The following is an 18608-nucleotide window of genomic DNA, read 5'->3' as shown; positions in this document are numbered from 1 at the left end:
ATTTAGTATATTTTGACTGACAGAATTTGATAAATTAAAGTAAACTTTGGGATTTTAAATGTAATTTTTCGAATCATAGAATATGCTTATAATTAGATCAAATTAAAAAAAAAAAGTGTAATTATCTCCATATAATATATGCTTTCTACGATATGGAAGCCTTCTGGTGATTAATATCATAGTAATTGCCTTCTCATCCTCAATTTTTTGTTTTTTGGAAAAAGGAGAAAGAAAAATGCTCAATAATGCACACCAACCCGACTTTAATGCTTACTTCGTCCATGTGGGAAATATGGTGATTTGTTCCTGCTCTCCACTATACTTTTACTCTATAAATAACATCCATCTCTAGCGTACTCCATCACAAGCAACTAGCCATGGCCTCTCTTCAAATTCCATGCGCCACTCCCACCTCCCAATCCCGCTCCTCTCCCCATCCTCTCTTCGCCAAGCCCTCACATTTCCTCACCCATGCAAAGCGGCGGAGCAACCGCCTCCGGGTTTCCGCTACCGCCGGCCAAAACCAAAGCAACTCCTCCCAGAACGTCGAAACTGCCCAGGGGAGGGTCGACAGGAGGAACGTGCTTCTTGGTTTGGGAGGCGGCCTTTATGGGGCAGCCAATCTGATCTCCTCTCCGGGCGCGTCGGCCAATCCTGTCCAACCACCGGAGTTGGACAAATGTGGTACCGCCACCAACTTGAACACTGGGGAGCAGCTGGATATCAATTGCTGCCCCCCTGTTACAGACAGAATTCTTGATTACCGACTTCCCCCAGTTTACCAGTTGAAAGTGAGGCCGTCAGCTCACAGGGTCTCACCTGAGTACATTGCCAAGTACAATAAGGCTATTGATCTCATGAAGCGCCTTCCGGCCGATGACCCGCGTAATTTCATGCAGCAAGCCATGATTCATTGCGCTTACTGCAATGGTGCTTATGACCAACCTGGGCAGGGATCTCTGGACCTCCAGATCCATAATTCATGGCTTTTCTTCCCTTTCCACAGGTGGTACTTGTATTTCTACGAAAGAATCCTGGCGAAATTGATTGGTGATCCAACTTTTGCCTTGCCATTTTGGAACTGGGACAACCCGAAGGGCATGACTATTCCACCTATGTTTAATGATACCAAAGCTGCAATATATGACCCGAAGCGAAACCAGGACAGACTGACGGCAGTGGTGGACCTTGGCATGACTGGCAACACAGACCCTCTCCAGCTGGTAGCAAACAATCTCACCATAATGTACAGCGAGATGATTCGTGGCAATGCCGACGTCTATGACTTCATGGGGCAGCCTTACCGCGAAGGAACCGCCGTGAATCCAGGGCCTGGATCCTCCGAGCGTGGTTCCCACACTGCGATCCACGTGTTCGTTGGAGACCCGAGAGAGCCCAGTGGAGAGGACTTGGGCAACTTCTACTCGGCGGGTAGGGACCCATTGTTCTATTGCCATCATGCTAACGTCGACCGAATGTGGACATTGTGGCAATACTTCTTGCCCAGCAACAAAGTCCCCGACAAGAGGATCACGGACCCTGATTTCCTCAACGCCTCGTTCGTGTTCTACGACGAGAACGCTCAGCTCGTCCGTGTGACTGTCAAGGACTCGTTGGACAACTTGAGAATGGGGTATGATTTCGAGAGAGTTGATCTCCCATGGATCGACTACAGGCCTCCCCCGCAGACCGTCAAGGCCAAGATCGTAAGAACTGGCACCACGGCCCCGAAAGCAGACACTCTCTTCCCTCTCAAGCTGGAGAAAGTTGTGCGATTCCAGGTCCCCAAAGCGAAGAAGGGAAAAGCCGACGAGTTGCTGGTTCTGGAGAACATCACTGTCGACACCACAAAATTCCTCAAGTTTGACGTCTTCGTAAACGACGAAGACGACAATGCGTTCGAGCTGGACAAGGCGGCGTACGCCGGGACATACGCGCAGGTGCCCCACAAATCGAAGAATAAAACTGCCACAACTTCCATCAGGCTGAAGCTGACAGATCTTTACGATGATATGGATATTGGCGACGACGATACCATCGTTGTTACTTTGGTCCCAAGACACCAGGGCCCTGGAGTTACCATTGGTGGTATCAAGGTCATTGAGAATCCACCTGCAAAGTCATCCTCTTAAGACGTGTTAGAACTGTATTTGTCGATTCCTCCTGCTTGCTTTCTGGTTTGCATGCGTGCCCGTGTTTCTTATTAGTAGAATAAGATTTCCAGCTATGAAATCGATCGGGCTTCCTGTATTTCAGTTATGGGGTTGATGATCTTGCCTTGTATGGCTCTTTCACTGCTTCTATGCACTGTTATTGTACTTTCTTCATTTGGAAATAAACTTTGGATGACTAAATCCTAATAATTAAAGTTAATCAACTTTTTCAGTGGGAAATTCCAACCCTATTCGGGTTTCGTCAGATCATCAATTATATCATAAGTATAATATTTAAAAATAATAATTAATTATATAAAAAGTATAATATATTTATTATGTATTTAATTTGATTCAACAATATTTGATAAACATTTATATTTTCATTTTCTGTTTAAGATATTGGTATGAGAAGCGAGGGGGAGATGTTATCTCCATTTAAAATGAACTCATTGGAAGATGTTTGAGTTCATTAAAACTTCAACAATTAGTATTAACCGTTCAATTTAACTTTTTCTACTGTAGTAATAATAAATCACATAGCTAGTCAAGTTTTTTAAAATATAATATAATTAAGAAAAAGAAGGCGCATGCTTAGGTGAACTTACAAACTTTTTAAAATATTTTATAAAAAGTTTAAAAACTTATAAGATATTAAAAAATATGTGGTGGAATTTTTAGCACATGAGCTTATAAAATTCAAAAATAAAATTGAAAGAGCTTATATAAGTTTGAGAAAATAGGATTTTTTGTCCCGTAACTTAGTGTGTTTTCACTTTTGATTCCATTGATTACGAGATTTTCACTTTTAGTCCCGTAATTTTAAAAAAATAGCAATTTTAATCCCCTGACACCTTTCTGTTAAGTGTTTAGAGAAAAAGGCCCACATAGGCGTTAAGTGCATGAGACTAAAAATGCTATTTTTTTTAAAATTATGGTATTAAAAAGTGAGAATGCTATAACATTTGAGATCAAAAGTGTAAAGGCTCTAACAACTACATGTCAAGCACATAAAATATATAACGAAAATGTGTCATAAAATCAAAACTACTATACTTGAATAATTATAGAACAAAAAATAAAAATTTCATAAACAACGAAATTTTAAATCAAAAGACCCTAAATTATAAGATGAAATATGATTTCCCTTTATAAGTTCTTTTAAAAAACACAAGAAGTTCTCAACTTGTCTTAATTTTTTTTAGCAAACTCTTTTAATTAATTTTAATTATGTTAATTATAGAATTATCATTACTAAAAATTTTACAATTAAACTCCGTAACTTTATTTTATCCAAACATTTAAAAAGTCCATGTTTAAAACAAAATCAGCATCTTAATTATACGGTTTTAAATAATCTTACAAGATATTTTAAATAAATGTAGCCAAACACCTCAAATTATGATAATTGGGATGAAGACTCTAAAATTACTGAAAGAAAAAAACAAAAACATTGTTAAGTATTCAAAAGACTATGAAGTTTAATTAGTGGTCTAGTGAAATAAATCACTATTTTATGTGAGGAAAAGTATACAAAATGCTAGCAAATGTTGTCCCCAAAATCTTGAGGCTGCCCCAGAAGATTTTTTGGAGTAAAAAAGGAGATTGGTCGGCCAATTGCGTCTTTCCTGCGGCTATGATTGCACTTTTTCACAAGAACATTCTTCCTCGTCAATATATGAATCTATGATCAACTAAGTGTTTTCACAAATTAAAAAGATTTCTTGCCACATTCTTTAGTATTTGCTAAAGAAGAAAATATTCATCACACCGCAAGAAATAATATTATTATCAATAATACAAATTCTTTACAAAATAGTGAGATTCGTTCTTAATTTTTATTAGCAACGAACTCAACAAGAAAAATATTTATTTCATAATGAGCTCATCGGTAATTTTGACTCGATTGTTTTTGTTGCTGATTTTGATAAAAATTTTACTAAAGAAAATATTTCTTAATAATTTTTTGGGTGGAATTTTTTAAATTTTTTATCAAGGGCGCGCAGCTACGGAGTACTGCAACACTAAAATTCATCTTTAATTATAATAAGGAAATATTTCATTTCTAGTCTTGGTTTTGAAATCACAAGAACTTATATAAAATTCTTATCCTTTAATTGGTAAATTCATTCTTAATTATCAACAAAGTTATACACTCTCCTTTCTAATTTTCCTATTATCACGGCAGCGAGTTAAGTTCTTACGAAGTGATCGTTCAATATAACATCAAAATCAGGTCGAAGAAGAGGTGTTAAGTTCGAATCTCATTGTCACTCATTTATCAAAAGAACAGTTTCACATATAGGGTTTGCATATATTAATACAGATATTAATGATTCTTTTTTTGGGTAAATTTAAATTTCATTAAATAAAAATACAGACGTACAATAGAAGAGTGATCAATGTATAATTTCTCTCTCGTGCCAAGAGATACACCATAATCTGTATAACGCATATGAACTAACAGATCGAAATAAATCAACACTAAGAATCCTATAACGAACATCCTCCACAATAATCAAGGCAAGTGGGATGGATAGCAATAATAGAAATAATTCCATTTAACATTTTGAGGCAGGTGTGCTGTTAGCTTTCTATTTTTTTCATATAATACCAATAATTATTTCATTCGATGTAGAGATGCTGTAGCGTCTTTATCGTGGTCATGAACACGACTTCTTATCACATTTCATTTATTCCAGCTGATAACGATTTCTTCTGCTTTTTCACATCTTTCTTGGATGCCATTCCACACATGGTTGAATGGTAGGTGGCATCCATTTTCTACTACCTTTCGCCATGCGGCAGGATTTGCACGTCACTTCTCTCTTGTAAACATGCGAGTGAAGCTTTCAATGAATTTCCCGTACTAGGACTTTCATAGTAAATCAATATTATCAATTATAGTTAATTATTAATGATAAAAAATTTAAATTTTTATTATGTTTAATTAATATTTATCATTTTTTTTATTTATGATGGAAATATTTGCAATGATTTTAGCTATAATTAATGTTTCGATCTCACTTATATAAAAAAAAAACAGCTAATAGTCGTTGTGGAGCCATGGTTAATTTGTGCTCGCCAAAATTTTTTTTCTTTTGACCATCATAATTAATTGTAATGAAAAAATCATATTTGTTTTAGTGGTTATTACAAAAGTGTTATTAATGATAAAATATTAAATAATAACTTTGAAACTGTCACTAAAAATATATATTCTATTAAGTGACATTAATATAATTTTTATCATGTCAAAATATAAATATTTAATATAATTTTTATCATGTCAAAATATAATTATAAATTAGTAAAAAGGATTGTGGATAAAATTATCATTGTAAATATATAGGTAAGCCATCTAGCTTTCCCAAGAGAGTTGAAACAATTACAAAATACCCCTCGTCGTTCAAGAAATTATTAATGCCTTGAGACTAATACTTCTCGTCGTTTGAAAAATTATTAATATTTTTGAGATTAATGTCCATCCAACAATGCACCCAGTTTATTGGCATTGCTAAGATTACATCAAAATTTTACATTAAACTACCAAAAATGCTATTTTAATCTTATATTATAATTATAAATATTTCTAAAAAAACTTTTATGGACTAAAATTAACTTTCTTAAATATACAACCCATAAACACATATAGGCAAATGGAACATTACACAACATAATCCTTTAAACAGATTTTCAAAAATTTAAAAGAAAGTACAAAAAAATTCCTAAGTGACGCTTTCTTACACTTGGAGAGTTACATAATTATGTTAAATTTTAAAAGGATATTGATAATTTTTTAAATAATAGAAGAGTATTTTTTTTAATTATATCAAACCTAACAAGAGTCCTATATAATTTATTCTATAAATAATTATTGACACTTATATAGTAATAATAAAGATACAGTGTCAATTATATTTGCAACGGTCATATTATTACTATGAAAGTGTCGGTAATTAATTATTTAGAGTAACAATTTTACCCATATTCTTTTAAATTAATTATTGCCAGTGACAACTTTTATGCAGATATTATTGCTACTAAAACTATGAATTCATTCAAGTAACAAATCGGAACTAATTCGATCGTATCACTTGTAATAACAGTGATAATTTTAACATTGTCATTTACTTTTATTGCTAATATTCTCTTTATTTTTTAGTTTTTAGTGTTATATAGATGCTTTTGCTCTATTTAGGTTATGAAAACTATTTAATTTTTATTGCTAATATTCTCTTTATATTTTCTTTTCTAGTATTATGGAGATGCTTTTGGTCTATTTAAGGTATGAAACTTTGTAAACATTAATAATCATTTTATATACAAATTCTGCACGTGAAATCTTTATTTCATATATTGATAGCACTAAAATTCAAACTTAAGACCTCTTGTTTGGCCTGATTCAATACGTATTAAATGACCACTTCATCTAAAAGTTTAAATTGCCACTACAAAATAATATTAATGGCAACGGCATATATTTTTGCAAAATAGTAGAATCAATTGCTAATATAGATTAGCTTGCAACGAATATAGTAAATATTTACTTACTAATTAGCTCGGTGCTGATTTTACCATCAAATTTTTTCATAATTATTATGTTATTTTCTTGTAATGTGAAGAGAAAAAATTTATTTAATATTAATATTTTAACATATAAATGATCACAAAAAAGACTTTAAATTAGATATATAATATCGAAATATCTGAATAGGAACTCTAAATTTTTCGAATAAAAATTAGATGTATAATATCGAAATTTCAACCAAAAAAGAGGAAAGGACTTATAAGGATCACGTGAGAAAAAGAGCTGGAAAATCGCGTTTTTGGTCCATATAATAGGCTCATATTCAATTTAGTCCCATTTGTTAGACTTTTCATATTTAGTCCCATATATTTTAAAAAATTATCAATATTAGTCTCAAGTCACTTTTTCATTAACGAAAAAGTCATTTTTCCATCCAATTCACGTCATTTTACCATTAAAAATTGGACAGAAAAATAATTTGGGATTAACATTGAATTTCTTTTAAGACAAATTGGACTGAATATGAATAAAGTCTAATAAATATAACTAAATTGAAAATAAACTTAATATATGGGACATAGAAAATGCAATTTTCCCAAAAAGCGCTATATGGCTTAAGCAAAAGCGCATTTTTTTATTCAACTTTTCTCGAATAAAGAAAAGATAAGATGGAATCATGCACACTTCAACTTTAGCACAGGAAGCATGCATGGGTGTGGGTCTGGGTTAGGGTAGTCGTAGTGCCTCTGCAGCCATCCCAAAAGCTTCACAAAATAAAAGCAGTGGAGCCACATTTATTTTCCGTTGGTTCATAAAAGTTTTTTGGTTTTAATTATTTCCTAAATTTCAGAATTTCTAACATTAATTTTCAATATTAAATTTGCTTTCACCTGATTTTCATGTAAAAATTAAAATGTTAAACTATGTTATTTTCCCATTTTAATGTATTAAAAAATAATTTTCTTTCTAAATTACATATTTTTATCGGTATTAGTGGATTGATTGCGAGAGAATTGATTTTAAAATAATTAATTTTTTTAGAAAAATGATTGTGATGTCTACATTTATGTTTTTATAAATGAAGATTTTAGTTAAATTCCAAAATTAACATCATTCTTAAGGTTATTAAATTAAGTAATCAAAAGATTATTTAATGGATATATATTCAATAATTAGATGAAAAAATAATTTATATCTATATTAATATAAAACGAAAAGGTTATTCGCACTCACAAATGGTGGTTAATGACATCGTTGCATCAATTTTTTGTGAAGCCTAAAATATCATGCAACTAATAAGATAACTAATTTATTCAACTTTTCAAATTATCCATTAACTGATAAATTAGTTTTTTTTTCTTTTACTTCTTTTTTTAATGTAATATATCTATTTGTATACTTTACTCTTATATACAATATATTTTAAAGCGTGAAAGATTATTTATTATATGTACGCAGGAAAGGCGTGTCACAACGGCTAGATAGCAAGAAAAAGTCCTCCACAATCACAACCGGTGGTTAATAACACCGACGCATCAATTTTTTGTTAAGCCAAAAATACACTTCAACTGATAGAAATAACTAACTTATTCAACTTTCTAACTTTTACATTAACTAATAAATTAGTTTTCTTTTCTTTCGTTCTTCTTTTTTTTTAAATTATAATGTATTAATTTCTATATTTTATTTTTATTTATAATATCTTTAAAGGTTAAATGCACTTTGCACCTCTGAACTATGCATAAAGTGCATTTACACTCCTAAATTATAAATTATAATAGAATGACCCCTCATAATATACACTATTTTTTATGACAAAAATGCCCTTAGTATCTACACCCTAAAATATCTCTATTACAATCATTCTCCTAAATATAATTTGAATTATTATAAATTTTTTTATTTAAGAAAACACCATCCAAAAATTATAATTTTTATATACTGAGTATAAAAACTGTATAAACTCCATAAATTTACAATTCTTATATTTTTTACACAATTGATAAAAAATTTACATAAGTTTATGTATGTGTTGTTATATATTTAACTTTTTTTAAAAATAAATTATCAATACAAATTTAAAATATTACATCAAACACCTGTATACTGTAAAATATGCAAATCTATAATACATTTAATATATATTGTTCTATATTTTTTTAAGTAATGATATGATATATTTTTATTATGTGGACATGTAATTGAAGAAAAAATTTATAAGTCATATAACATATTTTTTCTATAATATTATATGCATTATGTATTTACACAGACTTACTTGTATTTTTTAACATAATTTATTTACTTTGTAAAATATATCTGCATATATTGAGCTTATAAATATTTTTTGTATTTCACAATCTATAAAAAAATATAAATTATAAATATTATTTTTAAAATAAAATATGAGTAAAATTTTAAATCACTTAAAATAGTTTGTGCGAGACATTTTAATAAAAGATATTTTAGGAAGTAGAATAAAAAAGTATAAGGGTAAGTTAGAAGGTCATTTTTATCTTATTAATGTTAAATAATTTTGTCACGGGTATTTTTATTATCGTTCATACCTTAGGAGTGTAAATGAGATAAAATATATACAAAGTGTATTTAAACCTATATTTAAAAATATAAAAAAATATTTATTATATATAAACAAGAACGACGTGACACGACAACTTGTTACAATGAAATTAAAAGTTAAAACTAGGGTTTTTCGCATCGACCTCCGATGAGTAATTGATTTTTGGCAAAACCCTCCTTCCATGTATTGAAATTGGGTATATATTTTCTGATTTAATTTATAACCCATGCTTTGTTTTTCCATAAACATTAAAAACTCTCACATTTTTGTGCATTATCCGTTCTATTTTTTTATATTTAATTTAATTTATTTTCTCTATATTTAAGAAAAAATAAAGAGAATACAACTCTAGAAAAAAATGTACTATTGTCTATATTTTAGTGTCTAAGGACTAAAATTCATGGTAAATCTTATTAACTATGATTAAATAAAATCGATGTAAAAATTTAGTTTATCCATTATAAAAAGTTATTTGCCACATGGTTATTAGCCATGGCAAATATTTTCGTGACCTCGAAAAAACTACAATCAACAATCATTGCATAGCCATGCTAAATTACTATTGAATACGACTATTTATTTATTAATTATGATAATTAATTATAATTAAATATTATATTTTTTATAGTAAAAAGATAACAAAAATGATAGAAAAAGACAAAATTAAAATATATAAGGATAAAACATGTACTGCATTTAATTTTAGTAGTTGAAACCATACCAATCAACTTATACGGAGCTAGCATGTACCAAAAATTTTAATTCAAATCGGGTTAAATTTAAATTACTTTTTTATATGTTATGTAAAATGAGCAAAAACAAGAAAAGAATTAGCAAATTACATCTCCGTATCTTGAAAAATGAAGCAAATTATCCTTCTAATTTGCTTTATTTTTCAAAATATAAAAAATAATTTATATATTTTTTCAATAAAGAGATTTTTTACTCATTTATCATATTACAAGGGAATAAATTATCTTCCCCCAAATTTTAATATATTGAGAGGGGTTTTCGCCAAATGCTAGTATATCTTAGAAGAGGACGTTGATGCAGATATTCCCTATAAACGGACACTTTTATCCCGACGTAAATATAATAAATTTAATTATAAAAATAATTATAAAAAAATCAAGATCAAACGACACAAAATTACGTTTGTATTCAACATAAAAATTCAACCTGCTCATTCTCGAGATGAAACGGTCACTGAGAGAGTAATATGGGCACGTGCCGCACAAAAAAAATTTAGTTGAAATTTGATTCATTAAATTTTAATAAATTATATAATAAGTATAATATATTTATTTTATAATTAATTTAATTCAATCAAATTTAATTTAAATAAAAAAATTTGACGAAATATATGTCAAAAACCGGTTGAAAGGTTTTCATTTACACCCAACACATAAGAAAAAAGTGGAATTAAAGAGGATTCCAGAAAAAAGCACGTGCATGGTCAGAACATGACATGAAAGGATATCCGACAGGTCAGATTCATTGCTACCTACTCTCCTTCAATTCCAACTGTTCTCACTGACTCGACTCAACGTGGGATTTAGCTTGGAATTTTTTTTAATAATTAGTTGGGATACCCGACAATGTTATTTTCAAGATTTGATATAATTATATATAAATTATAAATTATATTTAATATTTTTAATTTTTATTTTTGCTCAATAAAGGGATCAATTCATTAATTAAAATACATTATATTTGTTTATATAAAAAAATAAATAAAAATTTATATCTATTCTCGATTGATTTATTGCAAATCAAATAAATATTTTCTGATCAAATTATTCTTATACATATTCACTCACTAATGCGTGTAAGAAGATACATTTTCACTCATATAAAGATAATTACGTCAGAAAAAATTTACTTGACCTATATTAAATCTATAAGTCAATCAGGTATAGAATTCTTATTAAAACTTTTTTTATGATTTCAAAAAATTTTGAGAATTTACTAATTGATGAATCTATTAAGTCAGATAATTTTTTAAATTAAAAAAAATTTATGTATAATTATAGAAATCAGATAAAAGTGCAGTGCAATTATGCTAATTATTAGTTACATATATTAATGAAACAGATATTCTGCCACCTTCTCATCTCTATTCACAGTCATAAAAAAGAAAAAAAAAAAGTTGTGTCCTCGATGTCGTCACCTTATCCTCTTCTGCAAAATTGAATTAGTATTTATATGTAGAGGACTTACTGACGAGACTTTTATGCATGACTAATTGATTATTGAGGGCATGGTCCACTTCGTTTTCTTAGCCAAAAGTAATAAGTATGCATCGCCACTCCAAAAGAAATATCTATCAATATAGGTTATAAACATGAGCAGCATAAATATGAGCTCATGTTTGGTTTTATTTGTTATTTTTTATATTTAGTTTTCAATGAAAAATATGTACTTTATTTCTTTATCGATTTTTATGCAGAAATATCCCAAGTATCTATTTTTTAAGGCTCAAGGAAAATGTCTAGCCAATTAACTAAGAGTTCGAGTTCAACTGACGTCAAATCAGCAGGTCACAATACACAAAATTTAGTGATATTGTTCAAACTATCAATTTACGTAAGAATCGACGAGAATATATGAGAATTATTTATTTTTTTCGATTGAAAAATCATAGTACAATCACTGATACGTAACAAATAATCCTGATGATCTAGAGCTCCTAGTAAAGAGGTATTCTTCCTAGAACAAGAGATTTATTGCCAAACGGTCCCCTGATCCTCTGATGTCAGAATGGGAGCTCCTATTTATACTATAAACAATTAAATAAGGTAAGTGACGACTCTTTATTCTTTTGCCCCTTATCTCTTTGAAGGCGGATATAAATGAAAACTTCGTGATGGGGCAAAATGATTTTTTTCTCTCGGGCTCTCCTTCAATGATTCAATCCCTATGATATGGCCATTATCCTTTATTAAGCTCCAATTCCTTGGATTAGTCTTTGACTTTCCAAATATTAGGCTCCTCATTTAAGGATGACTCTCAATATGGTTGACTAAATTATTTTTTCATATCACTCAGAAAGCCAAAGTCCCTATCCAACCCAACTAAGACCAGCTAGTGAGATTGAGCTAGTTCAGGTTTAGCCTTCTAGTGGTTCAACTAGCTTGGCAAATGCATCAGCAATCTTTACTCCACGCATGACATGTTAATCCAAAGACACATTAGCATGGAGATCAGTATGTCAATTTAGAATTTCAAGATTAGACCAACAGGTAACTACTTCCCAGTAAATAGGTTATTATCCTACTAATTTGGTAGGTTTTATTCTTGTTCGAGTGGGATACGGATGGCGTGACAAACAATCAGACCAATAATATCTCGCGAAACTACATTTCTCAAGTGATGCGTATTAGAGTCAGCAGCACCATGACGATCGATTTTTTTCTAAAGAAAATACTAATATCAAAGAACTAATCCACGAAACAGTAGGTTAGCACTCAAATATTAAGTTAATAATGAATTTTTTGATAAATTAAAATAAAGAACTCAAGATAAAATATAAGATCTAGCAAGCGAAACATGTGCAATCCGACTATGGAATGCTGACAATGTCTAGAAGAGTGTTGAAACTCGTCTAAGAAGAATGAAAATAGAGTGGAATTTGTGTGGACTTTTGCTAAATGAGCTTGTTACCTTGTTAGCTTACGTAAATCCTTATTTGTAGGAACAGGCTTGAGAGATTCAGAGAGATTATGGAAAATTGAGGTATTCCTATAATTCTTGAGATACGAATTTTATGGGGATACTGTTTATCTCCCTTTTGCTGCATCATTTGGGTCCCACGAGAAAAAAAACACTTTGTCAAATTAGCAAAATAATAGCCTAAAATCGTGGAAATAGTTATATGTCATCTTTATCCAGCTGTCATATGTATCCCTGTATATTGAGGTGAGGTGTCATTTGATGTGTATAATAAAGATTACATGTTGGATAAGGTGGATGGGTCTTAGCTTGCTGAGATTGGGTCTAGGTTGAGTGTTGCCTCGTCAGTAGGTCAGCAAAAGCTAAGCTGGTTGAGCTAGTGATACTTCAACTAGTTTGCTAGTATTGAGTAAGTAGAATCTGATTCTTTAGCGTTAATTTGAACTGAATTTTGTCTTTCGAGTTGAGAAATAAACACCTAAGTATCATCTCAAGGAATCCAGGTATATCTAAATTATGCTTAACTGTTCCGAGTTTATCTCATCCAACTCCTATTAATCAGAGTTTAAGTAGGCCAAGGAAGGTAACTTCATGTTTTCACTCTCAACACCAATTTTTCACTTAACCTCATTTCTCTGCAAAACCTTTCATTTCATAACATTCCACAAATTCTTCATGCGATGTATCACTAACCTCCTAATTCTATGTATTTCTTGCTCTTATCTTCACTCCTGCAGCCACTAATTTAAGTATTAAAATGTCAACTCATATTTTATAGATTAATCCCTTAAAATTTTAGAATCTTCAGTTAGTTCTTCGACATTAATATTGCTACTGGACTTCGTTAAGTATCAAGTATTAATGGAGTCTTATGAATGGATTGTAAAAAGAATGTATCACTGGCTTATTAAGTAAATGGCTGAAAAACTTATACATATACATAAAAGAATAAACTGAGATAGGGACAACAATTAAATATTTATATTGACAATTTATATGAACAAAAACATGTTTTCCCAATTTCAATATTTTGAAAATTGAAGTGAGGACTGAAAAACAAATCAAACAAAGGGTATATCTATTCTTTTTTATAAATAATATGAATATTGAATACTCATATTTATGTACAATATAATCATTAAATCAATTATGACCATGGCCTATTGTAATGTGCCCAATATTAATTGAATGTACGTTCGTTGTATCATCTTCCCTCCACAATACGATGACGTTGATTTGACATATGTCGTCTTATTATGCCTTTCGTTCATTATTCTATATTGAATGCTCCCACCTTCCTCAACTTCGATATGGTCCATCTTAATTTTTGAAATAAATGCTGATATTAAATAATTTTATTATTTTAATAAGTTCAAGTTTAAATGATTTGATTATTTGTTATGATATTATGTTCAAACCAAACAGAAGCCGACGATGACCTCAAATCTCACAACCACTCATCTTCGGTTTCACATTCTCAGTTTCGGTAAGATTATTTGCATTGATGTATTTGAATTTGATGGAATAGTTTTTTTAAAAAAAATCAAATAGTTTCAAATTAAAAGAATTTTAAATTTTCATTAATATTTTACAAAATATAATTTAAAAAACTATATTGAAAGGATTTGAAATCCTATAAATTTAAAATATTTGTTATTAGCAATTTGAGATTTATAATTTTAAATTCATCAATTCCAGTGTAACCTAAAAAAATATAATTTGCATTACAGGGGTGTGTGAAATACATTAAATATTAAAATATTTTTTTTAATAATTTAAAATTTTAAATGAGATAGTCGTTCAAAATTCTTACACAATTGCACTTCAATCTTTCCTTTCAAAATGAAGCACTTCTTATGTAAAGTCTACTGCAACAACTATGACCTTCAAGTTTAATTAGTCAGATATGTGTATATTAATTTCTTTATTATTATAATAATATTTGTTTATTATTTGGTATATAATAGTTTTTATATTTATTAATGTATTTTATTTAATATGTGATATATATAAAACATTACATTTTATATAAGTGATAAAAGAATTAGCACTCCCCTAAATGTTTCTGAATTTAAAATATTTACTAGAGTCTACTTCGAGTATATAAAAATTCAAATATATACTTAAATAAGTTTGGAATCTTGCAATGAATCTAATAAGACAAGAAATTATAAAAATCACAAAAATGAGGATTGTTATAGCTATTTAATGTTTAAGTTAACAAAATTACAAAATCATAAATAGTGAGGTCGTAATAGTACTCATAGCGTCAAAAATTGTATTTTGGGGCACACAAAAAAAAAATAGTGCTTATAGATGTCCCAAACTAATACGATTTCATATGAACTATTGATGTGTGGTCATCATGAGTCCGTATACCTGAATTCAAATTGGACTGAATTGATACATCCCAAATAAAAAAGACCTGAATCATGACATGTTTTATAATTACTAAAAGAGTTGGGGTATTTGTGTAAATTCCTAACCTATACGCATTGCAAAGGAAATGGTTGAGCCATTCCTATTTTTTTTTTTTTTTCATTATAAGTGTTTTCGTCTCATATTAAATATTAAACTAATCCTATCCAGGGTTATAATAAAAAAAAATTTAAATCTATCCTAATAAGTATATTACGACATTTATGATCTGTCAATTATACTATACTTTTTGTGTTAAAATCCAACTACGAAAATGCACGACTTCTATTTTATAAATGGCATAGTACGCTTTGTAATTATTATTGAATAGACCGATGAGATTAAGATTAGTTGACGAAGTTGAGGCCCATGACTAAAAGGTCGTGAGTTCAAATTCCACCTATCTGTGAGTATTTATCTATTTTAATAATAGTTGTTGGTTTACTATAATAATTGTTATTTGTCAGTTATACACATTTCGCATTGTTAATTAACATTTATTGATAGTTAACGGTCGAAATTTATGATATAATTGTAACCAATTTCTAAAAAAAAAAATAGTCAAGTTTGAATAGGAATAAATAGTTGTAATGTCATTTTACAAGGGAAATAAGATAACTCACCTGAATTCGTATGTTAAATTAATGAAACTCTTTTTCCCATTTGACGAAGTATTAAATTTATTTTACTTTCTTTTTGTCCTATAAGGTGGTTGAAGAATCTCCATCTATTTATTCCAATAATTTAGGGATAATTTCATTTATATCCTTAATTTATAATTTATTTATACGAACTATCTTTTATCTTTTATATAATTACAGATATCACTCCTGACAATCAAAAAATAAAAATAACTTGTACTTTCCAAAAAATAAGGAATGATTTATATAATTGATGTTAATATTTCTGATGGGTGTATATGTAATTATTTAAAAGATAGTGATAGTTTGTATAGATAGAGTATAGATCAAGGGTATAAATATAATTATCTAAATAATTTATTAATCTAGAAAGTACATGCACTCTAGATCGATAAAGAAATTGTTTTGTGCATATGACTGTCATACTTATCTTAATCATATTGATTAGCATATTATTGCAGTCATAGCTAATATATATATATATGGAGAAAATAATATTTCTTATACCATATTTTAGGGTTAGTATACTTTTCGTTCAATTATAAAATATCTCACTTTTGGTCCTTTTATAAAACTCTATCAGTATTTTGACGAAAATGGCACGTGCTAAGCACGTGGCCATGACTACAAAAAAATTGGTTGTTCCCTATACTATTAGGGTAAATTACAACGGATTCCCTTGAGGTTTGGTTACAACACCCTTTCGTTGTTTGAAAAATCACAAATTTTCCTCTAATGTTTGATAAAATCTTTGGATGGGTGTATGGAGTCGTTGTAATTTACCACTCTATATGACAAAGAAAAATGTAGTACTTGAGTAACATACAAAATTTTCAATGTTCATTTTCCTTGCGAGATGTACATCTTTTCAAAACAATAATATGAAACTTCAGCTACACATCGATCAGACTTTCAATATCCATTTTCTTAAAGCAACGTACAAGATTTTCAATCCTCATTTTCCGAATGAGACATATCCTTCCCAGCATACTTTTTTTAAGAACATATATAATGTTGTACTTTTCACTGCTGTAAAATATTGGACAGAGAAAGTAAATCTCAGAGTTCCATTCCTATAATAATAAAAATGTCTTTTTAAGATAAAAAATCGTAAAATTTTAATCAGAACAAATAATATCTGCACAGAAGATCCAAAAAATTTCATTTGAATATCGGACCCACTATGGAAAATAATTCATTTATATTAAAATCTGTCCCACCAGCCAAGTATTATTTTGGGTTGCAAGTTGTTCTCATGAAGGGGGAATAGGCAATGTAGGTAAGCATGGCTGGTTCTAATGGACATGAATGCCGGGACGCGGCAATTACATTCAAAGTACTTAAATGTGGCCATATCTCAAACCTACAATGAAGTCTTTCCAGAGAAGGAATCTTGTAATAATTAGGGTTTGTTTGTGGGTCTATAATGAACTGGACAACACACGAAATAAAGGATACATTTATTAAAAAGTGCGGCAAATGCTGTGATATTTTTTATTTTGTACGAATTAATTTTCATAATTTAATCATAAAATTTTAAAATTTTGATAATTTTATTCTTTTTTTTTTGGGGTACCGATTTGGCTGCAAAACTGCATGTGTATATCTCATTCACTTCTTTAGCTAATATCAGCAAATTCGATAAATTTTGAGTTTTGAAGAGATCTTTTATTAAGTAAAAACAGTCCTCAAGTGTACTAAATATAATTTTTTTAATCATATAAAAGTATACGTGTAATTATATAAAATCTCGGTGAAGTGAATAACAATATAATTATCCCTAAAGTCATATAATCGGATCTCTTTCTTCATTCTCTCTCTCTTGTTTTTTTTTTGGTAAGTGTGTTGATTTGAAGTATTGAGCTATCAAATAATTAATACAAGCCAACGAAATTATTGGTCCTAACTCACTAAACGTGGTCAATTAATGTGGTGGCTGCCAAAATTAAATTGGATTGGTTATTAATTATCAATCAACTGTCCTCGTTGATCCTACTTTTGTGATTATTGTCGGAATAGGTGGTCTTTACATAGAGAAAACCAGAGAATTATATTCCACACACATAATCTTCATTATGAAAAATCTTTAATATTATGAAAACAGATGCAAACTGTTATATTTTCTTTTAAGGTATGAGCGATAAATTATTATTAATTGAAATAAATTAATTATAAGTAGAATTATTCATGTCGACATCAATATCTATCTAAAATTATTTACAATAATCATATCCTGCTTAATAATACCTACTATTACAGTAGACAATAATTCCTATTATACAGTGGACTAACTCCTGCTATACAACAAACAACATCTCACACACCTGATGGGGTTCGAAGCCATGACCTTTAAAATCATGGGGCCTCAACTGAGTTAGGCCTTATTGGCACAAGTTATTATATTGGAGAGTGAAATCTGGCTCAACATTATATTTTCGGTCAATGATTGTGGATTTAATGATAAAATTATAATTTGTTTTAATATTTTATGGGTATAAATAGCTAATGCACTACAAAGAAATTGATTTTTTGTTAGACGAATTATAAATGATCATAATTTAAAAAATCGTGGTAAATCAATACTATTAACTACGATAAATCAAAATAAATGT

The 18608-nt window shown here is 29.5% G+C and overlaps 1 protein-coding gene across 1 annotated transcript; it reads left to right on the top strand.

Annotated features, from left to right (window-relative positions):
* Positions 364–2306, top strand: LOC105176878 (polyphenol oxidase I, chloroplastic-like). Its single transcript, NM_001317978.1, is given in 1 exon segment — positions 364–2306. A coding segment is annotated over 1 exon segment (1755 nt). The 5' UTR covers positions 364–377; the 3' UTR covers positions 2133–2306.

Source organism: Sesamum indicum, linkage group LG14 (genome assembly GCF_000512975.1).
Source record: "Sesamum indicum cultivar Zhongzhi No. 13 linkage group LG14, S_indicum_v1.0, whole genome shotgun sequence".
Lineage (NCBI taxonomy): Eukaryota > Viridiplantae > Streptophyta > Magnoliopsida > Lamiales > Pedaliaceae > Sesamum > Sesamum indicum.
This window is presented reverse-complemented; position numbering and strand designations above follow the sequence as displayed.